The sequence below is a fragment of the Uloborus diversus genome, chromosome 8, assembly GCF_026930045.1.
Source record: "Uloborus diversus isolate 005 chromosome 8, Udiv.v.3.1, whole genome shotgun sequence".
Lineage (NCBI taxonomy): Eukaryota > Metazoa > Arthropoda > Arachnida > Araneae > Uloboridae > Uloborus > Uloborus diversus.
In genome coordinates, this window is record NC_072738.1 from 132,368,497 (window position 1) to 132,381,856 (window position 13,360).

The 13,360-nt window shown below is 33.8% G+C and overlaps 1 protein-coding gene across 1 annotated transcript in view; it reads right to left on the reverse strand.

Annotated features, from left to right (window-relative positions):
- Positions 1–13,360, reverse strand: part of LOC129227292 (synaptotagmin-7-like) — a 280,815-nt gene that overhangs the window by 126,684 nt on the left and 140,771 nt on the right. Inside the window, exon 2 of the mRNA XM_054861830.1 lies at positions 4,929–5,222. Within this exon, the coding sequence (XP_054717805.1) occupies positions 4,929–5,209 (281 nt within the window). The 5' untranslated portion in view covers positions 5,210–5,222. The remainder of the gene's footprint in view (positions 1–4,928; positions 5,223–13,360) is intronic.

Sequence of the window (13,360 nt, forward strand, 5' to 3'; positions counted from 1 at the left end):
CCAAATAAAAACTAGTATGTTGTGGCCATCACGAAACTTTCTTCTATATTTTTCTCTTTTTTTTTCTGATCCCTCCCCATGCTAGACGAGGAAGCAATATTCCCAACAAAATCAAAATTACAGATGCACAAAAACTTGAAGACCATTCGGAACACCAGCGCTCGAATACGCTACCTTGCGGTGATTTACAAAACTGCCTATGAAACTAAAACATTGCCACGTTGCGTTCCACGTGTGTTTGTTGACGTAAACACAGGCAGTTTGTTCTGAGTATTTATTAACGCAATCGATGAGTCTTAGTTTGCTTTCAGCTACAGAAATTAATTCGTCCCTTAGTAGTATTCTCGAGCTTCTCAAAATAATGTTAGTTTTCCTTATTTCCTTCTAAAATATGAGTTGATTGAAAATGGTGAAAGCGAAAACTGGATTAACAAACTTGGATAACGTTATACAAGGTAAAAAATTTTATTGTTTTGTATGAATTTGTAAGAATATGAGTTTTTTTTTTAATCTTAAATTAATTTAACTAACCATCTTTTACAGCAGCATTTAGTTGAAATGGACGGTATGCAAAATATTTTTTTAAATATATTATCGTAGAACAAAATGAAAAATGTTTCACCGAGAAAGAATTTACTTTATTCCTTTTATTCTCAGCTGAAAGGTTTCGCCAAATTTGTTTAGGTTTATAGTTTTAGTATTGTGCGAGCAAAGTAGCCTTGGCGAGATTTCGCGTTTTTAGTTAAACCATTTTTAATTTTTATCATGAGTGGAATAAAATGGTAGTAAGATTACAGAATTCGATAAGTAAAAAGAAATAATGGTCAATCAACTGAAAAGAAAACTACCACCATATATCCGTAAGAATTCTGTAGATGATTTGCATAACTTGACATAATTAAATCGTAACTCAGAAATTAGAAAAATCGAAACAGAAAACTTTTAAATTAACCGATTCGGGAATTCGAGAGAAATAACTCAGCAACAAATGCAAACAATAAGCGCTAGCCAAGCAAGGAAAAGAAGTATCATCTTCTTTCGATAATAATTTGTAATGTCATATTGAATTTTCTAGCATTAATTGGTGTTCTTGTCAGGCCACAATTATTATTTAGTTTTATCAAGAATTGATAAATATCGAATTCAACATCGTGGAAATAGCTGCTTAGAACTACGAACTACGTAGTTTGCATTAATCTTTGACGTTTAGTAATGCTTCTTGAATTCTCATTTCTTTCTACGTGTTCCAGAATATCCACAAGACTTTGAAAATTAATTTTAAAAGAATAAAGCGAAAAATATCATACATACGAACAAAAATCACAACACTTTTAGCATTTTCTTCGTTACCACATGCGTTTGTTTTAGTTTTTAAGTCGGCCATTAGACAGTGACTGCAGTGCCCCCTATAGTTCGTTGGAGTTGCGAATTCCAATGTCTGAATTATTGCAAAAGCAAAGCAAAGAGCGAAAATTGAAAGTTATTTTAAAAGCCTTGCTTGAATTAATTACAAATATTTTATTTGTTAAAAAACATAAGATGGCAACAGTTAAAAATTTTAAATCATTGAGATAATATTTCCGATCATTTCCATACAATTAAAAGCACGAGAAATACGCAGACGACAATCTATTACGATTTATCTTTCTTATTGTTGCATTAATAAAGCTATTTTTATTCGCAAAAAAAAAAAAAAAACCCTCTTGGAGCGATTGGAGTCAAAATTGAACCAAAGCCTGTTTACATTTGCATTCACATATATTCCAAATTTCAACCAGAACGTAGCATTACTTCTTGAGATAGGGCACTCACAATGGAAAAAAAGAACGGGTGATTGCGCTACCCCCTTTTTAGCTGTTGACACCACATTAAAATCAGCTCTTATACCCACTAAGGGCTACTTGCCAATAAATTTTTCTTTCATTCCATTCATTATTTCTTGAGATACAGCAGTCACAATTGACGACAAAAAACGTTTTATAGCTCAACCCCCGTTTGAGTTATTGACACCAAAATTGAATCAGCACCTGTTTCTGTTAATGGCAACATATGGACCAAATTTTGTTAGATTCCGTCAGTTACTTCTTGAGGAATAGCAATCACGCGTAACTCAAAAAACGTCCCATTGCTCTACCCTCCTTGGAGGAATTCGCGCCAAAAACCAATGGGCACAAGTTCACATAGGGCACATATGTGTACCAAATTTCGTTCGATTTCATACGGTAGTTTTTGCTGTAGAGCTGCCACAAAAAACTGGTCACACACAGACGTGACACACACACAAACGGACACACGGACACACACACAGACAGACATTTTCCAAAAATAGTCGAAATGGACTCAGCACACCTCAAAACGTTCGAATCCGTCAAAATTCGAAATTCGAAAATTTGCACGAATCCAATACTTTCTTCTATACATTAGATATAGAAGAAAGTAATTAATGCTTTGGTATTTGTGTTTAGATTAATGAAAAAAATTCAAAATTGCAAAGAATATTTTGAGTTTTAGAGATTTGAAGTGACCCCATTTTTTTTTAATTAATCAAACTTAAATATGTTTTTTTTTTAGTATTTATGTTTTGATTTTGATTATTTAATAGATGGTGAATAAGAACAAAAAAATTCAAAACTATAAACTGCATGTTTTTTTTTTGTTTTTTTTTTTTTTTTTTGAATATGTGTCCCGAACCACCTTAAAGAAATTTATAAATGTGCAAGAATTTTAATTATATGTATTGAATAGTTAAAATCTTTTAAAATCATTAAAATCTGTCAAATATCATAAGTGCATTACTATAATAAAAAGAAAGGATATGGGGAATGTTATTTCCATTTGTTCCTTCCTATCTAAGGCACTTCTGTCGTCGCTGTAAGAGAAGTATATCTGTCAAAAATCTTGCATTATTTAAATCATACTGTCCTTGCAGAAAATCTTTAAAATCGAGCTAAACCATACTTAAAGATTGGGAACAAAAATCGTAACTTAGGCAGAAATACAAGCTTATTCTTAATGAGGAAGGATGTAAGAGCAGACAAACATTATCCTTCTACTCCCATGTAGATAAATACAAAACTGCTGTACTTAACCTACGATGGGCGGAAAACCGGAATTTTTCTGGATATGTTCGCTTAGGACGTTTTTTGATGATTCAGAACCGCATCAAATTTCACCAATGATAAGTTGCCGAACATTCAGAAACAGACAGTCCCATTAAGCTGTTTAGAAAGAGTTGTTTCACTGTAAAAAAAAAAAACGAGCTGATGTGTGCATCACATGACTTCCTTTTACTCCAATTTAATGATAAAAGTGCCTCGGAGTAAGCAAAGAAACATTTTAAATATTTTCACCCCAAGTTTGCTGCAAGCCGAAGCGAAAAAAAAAAGTTTTATACAGATAAATTTTCCCATATTGGCAATTTTAATGTGATTCAATGTGATTTAATGTTAACTCTGTAAATATAGGCAAATTGAAGCCAGATTTTTTTTTAAAAAAAAAGTGCCACATTTGTCGCCAAGCTGGGGACAAAACTTGGCGACCAACAGCTTGGCGATATATTGTCAAGTGTTTGCTAAATTATATCACCACTTGAGTTAGCATTGAAATTAACAACGATTTTAACCAAAAAAGGTGAAAAAGACCCCTTAAAAACATCCGAATTCAACCAAAATGGGAGATGCACAACTAGACACTACTAGAAGTCTACCTACCAAATTTCAACTTTCTAGAACTTACTGTTCTTGAGTTACGCGACATGCATCCGCACATCCGCACATACATACATACATACGTACATACAGACGTCACGAGAAAGCTCGTTGAAATTAACTCGGGGATTGCAAAATGGATATTTCTGGTGTCTATACGTTCTTAGGCATCCACGCGTTTTTTTCGAATACAGTACTTCCTTTACTATGTAAAATGAAGTAAAAATGTTTGAGGTTACCAACAGTGGTTTTTCCATAGGGTCCATATACGCCGTATACTCTCAAACATTTTTTAGACATTTTTTTACACATATTGTGCATAATTGATTACTGGGAGTATATATCCTCAGAAAAATTGATGGAAACATCACTGGTTGCCAGTATTAATGGGTGTAACGTTACATGAATTCTTCAGTGTGTAGTATCGTTGTTTTAAAACTTAAATTGTTGAAGCAACCTTGCATTATGGTTTGTGTAAAGTCTCTCCTGGCAGTCAGTAGAATTCAAAGGGCATGCGTAAAGATCAGCATCGGCGCAGAGCTGGTAAACTCTTATTAGCGAAATGAAAACCTATTTGCGGCCGAGCGGTAGAAACTCTTGCTTTGCGACCTTCCTGTGAGACTCGCGTTGTGAGTTCGGAAAATCATTTACTTTACACCAATTATATCAGTTAAGTTTATGGATTAAAGTTACAAAAAATGTATCACAGTGTTTAGGAGGATTTCGTTTCTATCTCGGAGGGCATGGTCCTCGTAGGTTTTGCGTAGCATTTAAAGGGGTACGCAATAGCTATTAGAGCGATTTCAAGGTTGGGCAAACGCTGCTTATCAACTTGCAAACAAAGTTTTAAAAATGGCTAATAACGAAAGAGGAAGCTGAAGGTTAGTAAATAAATGCATTTAAAATGACCTTGGATAGCTGAGAAATATGGCATGTTTTTTTCAATTGTCATCAAATCCTAGATGTTAATGCTTTTCTTTCCAAAACAGGTTCCCAAAATTAAAAACAATGTCCCTAATTTCTTAATTAGCCAAACTCTTTCCTCTTATTTATGTTTCAAATACAAACAAGATGGAATTTTCAAAAAATTGGAGGTTTCAAAGGAAGTTAAGGAGGGTGACAGTTTTCTATAACGGAACGTTTAGCGCCAATTTTACGACATCGGCTCAAAACCTCCGTTAGCAAAAGTTCTCCATCGAATATAGGAGAAAAGTGTCTCACCTGTCCAGAGATAGCGACGAGGCGGCAGTAGTCCCCTGGTAGAGTCTGTCCTCGACGTTGTGCCTGGTCAGTTCGACAACACTCTTGCTGTTGGCTTGCTGGGATGCGTTCTTGTTCGGCGTCCCTTGGTTCGGGGTGGGCGCTCCCACTTGCAAAGGCTCCAGCTCGTCTTTGGCCTCCTTGGCGGCTGTCCTCTTCCGCCAGAAGAGGTAGCACAGCGCCAAGGTGACGGCCATCGACGCCAGGGCCGCCAGAGAGCCCAGCACCGACGCCAGCAGCATCCCGCCCGCGCCGCTGCAACAAAACACACACACATTAGAAATGCCAGAAATAACTTCACTTAAATTAAAGAACTCAATGAATATAAACAAATAAGTAGACACATCTCAAAATATAGAAATTTATATGACGCTTCTTTCATTGCTAACAAAAACAACACTACATGTATAACGCTTTTTTCTTCTACAAGTGCAGATTTTTATATTGCCACTGCAAAATTCCTCCTCTTAATGCCTCGAAACTGTCGTCCCAGTGCACAGATCTTTAATACATATAATTGGGGCAAACCTAACCTGGCAGCATTGTAATACTGTGATTAGAATCTGCGTAGCTTTCACTATGCTGCTAGGTAAATTTCCCCCAATTCTAGATTAATCGTCAAGAAATTTCTTTATCAGTCACATCTCATTACATGGAAAGGAAAGGAAAATTTCTTCAGCAATCTATACCTGTGGGGTCATTCCATACAGATTCAACGGATGAGTGCGCTCGACCATTTTTAATTTTTTTGAAACTCATATCCCAAAAAGATGCATATGAATGATGTTTAAAACCACTTTTATTTTTTCTCCAACCTTAACCCTTGATTTTTTTAGAGGTCATCAAAAGTGATTTTCACAGTCAAAAATGGGACTTTTAAACCTTTGCATTCTGGCCAAAATCTATTTCAATTACATTTATGGCAGTTAATTTTACGCTTTGATGTTAAAGTGCATAAGATGATAGTCTTACATGCTGAGTTACGTGGTTGTAACTTAATAATTAAAATAATGGCAACAGTTTAAAGTTCAAGGTCAAATGTAAAATTTTTACTCATTTCAAAGGGGGATAACTCGCGTAGGGGACGGAAACACAAAATGAAATACGGCAAAAACTAATCACTGGAAACATGCTAATAAGAATATGTAACTATTGCTCTGTGTTTGATTACCTTTTATTGGTTATAGCCCCTCAAAGATCAGAAAATTGAGAAAAATGACATTTTTAGACCCCTGTAAACCAAAAGGGGATGGAATTAAAAATAAAATTTCTTGGCCAATTGAATAATCCATTCAAGTACTATACATTTTATATATATTGTTTTGTGTATTTGGTTTGTAAAAAAGATGCAGGTCTTTGAAATTGAGCAATTTTGCTAGTTAATTTACGCACTAAAACAGAAATAAAAAGTGTGAAAACTTCATTGCACTTTCTTAAATGGCTTATATAATATATTACACTGAAAAAACATATTTCAAGTATAAAAAAAAACTTATTTTAATTTGATAACTTAGAAATATTTGGATATGAATGAGTAGTTCATACTTGATTGACAGCTTAAGTAGTTTATTTACATCCTATCTACACACACAAATTTTCAATACACACAAACATATGCCCTGTATATTAACATATCTAAATTGCATTAAACATATGCAAAAACATATGTGCAAAATTAAATTTTAAAAAGTGCGTTTTTTATGTCTTGTTTGAGTGTAGTTTTGAAAGAATGAACTCACCCAGTAGTCACCTAGTAATTTGTAATGGTGACTCAAGTGTATGGCGTTTTGGAATGCTTTGCCAAGGCACATTCATAATTTGATTCTTTGAAAATGTACTAGGAGCAAGACAATGACATGGATTCTAAATTTAGTGATCAACAAAAGCTATGTAATAACTTTTTTGACAATAATGGGCATTTTCTTTTGATAGTTTTTTTAGTAACACACTATTCTTCATACCTATTGCTAGGGGACACTAATTTTACAGTGATAACATTTAAATACGGTGGTATAAAGCAGTGATTAAATGTTGTATTGTCAATTTTATTTGCAGAGTCAAACATTTCTTGCAGCATTTTTTCAGCTAGTTTAATATACTGAATGCTCACAAGGATACATGCAATGTTTAGTAGCAAAAATGCAGAAGGTATACATTTCTGTAGGAATTAAAATGTGACTTCTAGAAGTTCTTTGCAAGATAGTCTTAGTAGTATCAATTCTTTTTACGGTTCTTCTGATTCTGTTGCAATGTCCATTACCGTGTGATATTGCATAGAAGTGCCATTCAGCTCTCAAGTTGACATCCGTTTCGTGATTACATAAATTAAGAAAGTTCTTTCTATTTTTGTTGTGCATTTGAGTAAAGCATTTGAGTAAAGTACGCCACATGCTGTGTCACTACCAGAACTATAGTACTACTGTGTGAGTTCTTTTTCTTAAAACTACACTGAAGCCAGAAATGAAAAACGCACCTTTTTTTTTCCTTTCAACTATGTAGATAATGCTTTTTCACGTGTTTAGGCAAGTTACATATGTTAATGTACAGAGCGTATGTTTGTATGTATGGAAAATTTCTGTGTTTAGATAGTCTATAAATTAACTACTTAAGCTGTCAATCATGTATGAACTACTCATTTATATCCAAATATTTCTAAGTTAGCAAATTAAAATAATTATTTTTATACTTAAAATATCTTTTTCCAGTATAATATATTACATAGAGCACACTATACGTAATTTAAGAAAGTGCAGTGAAGTTTTCACACTTTTTATTTCTGTTTTAGTGCGTAAATTAACTAGCAAAATTGCTCAATTTCAAAGACCTGCATCTTTTTTACAAACCAAATACACAAAACAGTATATATAACATGTATAGTACTTGAATGGAATATTCAATTGGCCAAGAAATTTTATTTTTAATTCCATCCCCTTTTGGTTTACAGGGGTCTAAAAATGTCATTTTTCCCAATTTTCTGATCTTTGAGGGGCTGTAATTTATAAAGGGTAAACAAACACACAATTACAGCTATATTTTCGCATTAGTGTGACTCCAGTGATTAGTTTTTGCCATATTTCACTTTTTGTTTTTATCCCCTAAGCGAGTTATGACCCTTTAAAATGAGTACAAATTTTACATTTTACTTTGAACTTTGGCCTGCTGCCATTATTTTAATTATTAAGTTACAGCTACGTAACTCAGTGTGTGAGAATATTATGTAATGTACTTTAACATCAAAATGTAAAATGTTCTGCCATAATTGTTATTCAATTAGATTTGGGCCAAAATGCAAAGGTCTAAAAGTCCGATTTTTGACTACGAAAATGACTTTTGATGACCTCTAATAAATCAAGGGTTCAGGTTAGAGAAAAAATAACAGTGGTTTTAAACATCATCCATATGCATCTTTTTGGATATGAGATTCAAAAAAATTAAAAATGGTCGAACGCACTCATCCGTTGAATCTGTATGGAATGACCCTTTGGTAAACTGAAAAACGACCGGGTACAGTACTTTCAGGAAACATAGGTTTATCGGGAATGTACTCTGCATAAAAATGGTGAGTATTTATGGTTCGGGTATCGAACCCGAGGTCCTCGGTTCAAGATCCTGATGTCTTAAGCACTAGGCTGTTCCTGGCCCTTTGCAATAACGTTTGGGTATTCATTTTGCTTGACAAAGTTAAGCGTTTGACAATCCAATAAGCAACCAAAAGCGAAGTAACACAAATACGAACATAAATATATATTTTAAATGCTTTAAAACAATTTTAAAGAAATTTAACTTTAACGTATAGTAAATAATTGTTAGATTACATCACTACCTTGAACTGCTAGGTTTTAAAAAATGTTTGTTCTGAAATCTAATACCTAATTTATTTTTGTTAAATGTTAATCTAGTTCTGTTAAATGTTAAAAGCATTCAGATGTGAGGATGATGATAGCACCTTTTTTTATTATGTTTCCTTATAAGCATTACTAAAATATATTATCCTACACATATTGACTAAGCCATTATGTGTCTCCAACTGTTAAGTAGAAAAATCTTGTTCTAAGGTCCCATCCCAAACATGTTTGTTAATTGCTCGGACTTTTAAAATGGAAATCGTCGCTTCACTTGTCTATCAGTTAATTGCATTAAAGTGAAAACTCTACAAAACTACTAATTTTAACACAGAGATTCTTCTTCTTTTTTTTTCAAATCAATTATTTTCACCAGTGATTCTTAATTTGATAAGAAGCAAAACACAAAAATAAATGTTTTTTCTGACGATGTGAAAGAATAGGCAAATATTACTCAACGACTTCAAAGCTTCATAAATTCATTCAGTCTAGTCCCTATACATTAAAGGTTCCACTATGGCTCGAGAGTGTACCATTCAGAGTGCTTTATAAAACGTTACAGCAATAAAAGAATATGAGGCAAAACTTACTCTCTCTGCTGTAGAGGCAGAAAATTCAAACAAGAAAGAAACTTTCACAGCTAGATGCAGTGCTTCCCTACAAATGAAATTTTTACCATCCAGGGACAACTGTTTTTGAGATATGCGAGATAAATACAAGCGTAATGAAAAAAACTCGTAAAAACGAACTCAGGGATTGCCAAAATGGATTTTTCTTCTTGCCCGTTCTTTCTTTGATGCATAAATACACACAGATCCTTACGGGGAGGGGGGGGGCTGTCTGGAGAGTGACACCTAAAGTGGATATAAAGGGCTTTGAAAAAATAAACTTTGAATCTGAAATTTTCACCTTAAATATTAAATTATGTTTAGTCTATCAAATTCAAGCAAAGAAAGAGCTCAATATTTCGGGAAAACAGAAACAACATGTGCGTTTAATGCATGTTTGACATACAATGCATTTGCTCACTACAAAAGTAAAAAGTGAAAATTGTACGAAAAGTTAACATAAATCATCAAAAGTAAGGTCATTCCATATGACGGAACGGCACATTTGAAGTACGTTTTTAGGTAGCTTTTGTTTCATATATACGAATAAAACAAGCTAAAATTTTTATTTTTGATAGCACCAGTAAAGATTTGTCACTTCCATCACAAGCTAATCATTTTGAAGAAAATAATATAACGATATGAAATAAATTACTTGTGACGGCACGGGACTCATAAGAATTCTGCTCCGTTATGGACATTTTATATTGCATATTCTTCAATTAATTTGTTTAAAAACAATAACTTCTAATGTTCTACCATGGCCCCACTCAATACTTAAAGTCCGTGGCAATCGCTGAAACTCATGGCAACAAAGAGGGCGCCACTGGGTACCCCTGTTTTTGTTTCCACTTTGGCATGATTGGCGGGATTTTGGCGGGATATTTTGAGCGTTGGCGATACTACTCAAAATATCCCGTTCCATCACGTGGAATCGCACAGTTTTGTCTTGTTTTTTGGCGGGGGGGGGGACACCACACATAATCACCCGGAGGGACACCTGTACTAGGATGATTAAAATTTAGAATTTAAGTTGAAATTTGAGTGGGAAAATTCTCAAAAAACCAATACCAAACCTTAAAGGGAGCAAAAATAATAATGCTATATATTATTATAATTAATAATAATAATACTTATTAAATAAGATTTTAAGAAAAATTGTTCTTGTTTAGGTTTTTTTTTTTTTTTTTGATATATTTCTCGTAGGCTTAGATTTGTAATGAACAACTCGTTAACTAATTACACACTTTAGTATTTTAATTATCACACAAACTACGAATGTTCTTTTTAAAAAGCTCTTCTAAAAAACTTTGAACATAACTTTTGATTTATAATACAAATTTCGAAACAAACGTTCCATTGTATATTTTTGTATTTAATTAATTAAATTGAACTTAAAACTATTTTAAAGATCTTGAACAATGTCGTAAGCTTGAAATATGAGCTTAATTAATGCAATTAGTTGAAATTAATTACAACAACAAAGTGAAAAACTAGAATCTCAACCTAACTTTTGTTATCAGCAATCATCCTTTTCCCCGTAGGGTATCTTGGGAAATCATTAGTATTTGTTCACGGTTAAGTTGATAGTTAAAATAACAATGAACTCTTATCACAACTCAGTCCTTTTTTTTTACCGATTGATTAAATTAATAATGTATGTCTTTTGTTTTTAAAGCTAAATTGACGGTTGTTTAACTGTTTAATTAACTATTTCTTGGAATCGGTAATTTTTACTCTGCGATAAACTTACACTGACTTTTTGACTTTTAGAATATGAATCTCTAAATTTTACCTCAATTAAATTAAAATTTATTACACAATGTAGAGATTTCTAAAATAATTGCATTAGGAAGAAATATAGAAATATAGAACTTTATAGGTAAAAAATTAAGAAGAAAACTTATTTACAGTAACTTGAACAGCAGCACCAGTGACATCTTATTAAGAGGTAAAAATGCTTCAGCGTGACAAAGCACATGAAAAGTGGCTTTGTGTCAGCTGCTTGTACTGTGATTTTTAATGCAAATGTGTGCTTTCATTAGGGGAGGATGGGATAGGTTGTGAACTGGGGTAAGTTGTTACAGCAGCAACGGTGGCTGAACAAATAACGCTATAGTTAAGTTCAAAATAGGCAAATGATCATGCCACAAACTGACAACACATAGCACGTGCCAGTGACGCCAGCATATTTGTCTGAGTAAGTCAAAGGAAGGTGCTGTCAAAAGCGTATGCATTTAACATTTTCACTTTTTAGTAATATTAGTCTACAAATGACTTCTATGTAACTATATTAATGTGTTGGTGTGATGTTTATTGTTTCTTTTTGCTATATCAATCTGTTTATCCAGGGTTTTTTCTACTATACCTTGAAAGGACAGTTTTAACCTTGGAGCTAATGCGGCATTTGTTCAGGGCAGGTGGTGACTTGTCACTACCTACCTTTTAGCTTCTTACTGACAGCTATGTTCAAGATTCTCTCAAAAGCTAACTCTGTCTAAGGTCAAAAGCTTTACTTATGTTGTAGCAGTTTCCAGGACCCGACTAACTAAAAGTGAGGCAATATTCCCACAATAGTTTGGAGTGAAAAAATTCCGAAACGTCACTGATTATTTCCGGGTAACTTTTCGGGATTTCACGGGTTTCCAACTATTTCTCCATAAATCAAATCACTTTGCAAAAGAGTTGCCCCTGATGACTCTATACCGGAATACAGTGGTTATATTTACAGGGTAGGGGGTACGTCGGGATGCATTTTTTGGGGTCCCTTTGTCTATCACAGAACTATGTATTATTTATCATTGGCACTTATGAATCCAATTCAAGGCATCTCTTAACTACGACATGGTAAATTCACTACAGGCAGAATGATTAAAAATTCTCTTATAAGAAAGTTTTTTTTTTTTTTTTTTTTTTTTTTTTTTCAAACTAATGAATCATTATTTTTTTCACTAATATTTAAAAAATGCATGTATTTTTCGTATAGTTGTAATGCAATGAATGATTCTTTTAAGTAATTTGGGGCCCCTTAGAAAGAGGGAGCCCCAGGTCCAGTCCTAGCAGATCTGTGCGGTAATCATGCCCTGGCAGTTGCTGGCTCCAGCAGAGATCGTAAATCCCAGTAAATGCGCTTATTTTTTAGAGACCCTTCGGTCACATCTAAAAGCTGCTATATGATCAACAAGATCACTTATAAAAGTCACTAATCAAGAACTTTAGCCGGAACAACAAAGAAAAATGCATTGGCACTGGAACAAGGAACCGAGCAAGAAACATGAGAGTAGAAATAGAAACAGAAAGGCAGCCATGGAAGGAAAGATCACTAATAAGTAAGGAAAGAAAATTACGCAAGAAACGTAACTAAACAAGAAAATTTAAGTAAGGGAGGTAAACCAGATGAACGTGTTAAATGACTATAATGAGGAAAGATTACACTGCAAAAAAATTCCGAAACGTCACTGATTATTTCCGGGTAACTTTTCGGGATTTCACGGGTTTCCAACTATTTCTCCATTAATCAAATCACTTTGCAGAAGAGTTTCCTGAATTGCTAAAAGTTTCACAAGTGTAGACAACAATTGCACAATTTTTAGCTACCAGTTTAGAGATTAACTGACCGTGTTTAATAAGTATATCGGCTTTAATTCGACTACGAATCTTCCAGATTGACTAAGCTCCCAATGAGAGTGAATAAGAGTTTGGATAGCATAGATTTCCAAGGAAAGGGAGATACTTAGTCTTAACTTGCCATTCTGCCCTAGCTTTGACTATGATTGCATTGAATCTTCTGGAGCTCTCTTAGTAAATCAGGAAGGTTCTGATCAAATCCATTAAACGTACCTAATTTCCCTTGAAGGTTCCAGACTAGTTTTAACCGGGGAGAGTTATAAATTCTTCAATAAGATTCATGGATAACTTCAGTACGGTTACTGTCTTTTAGCGG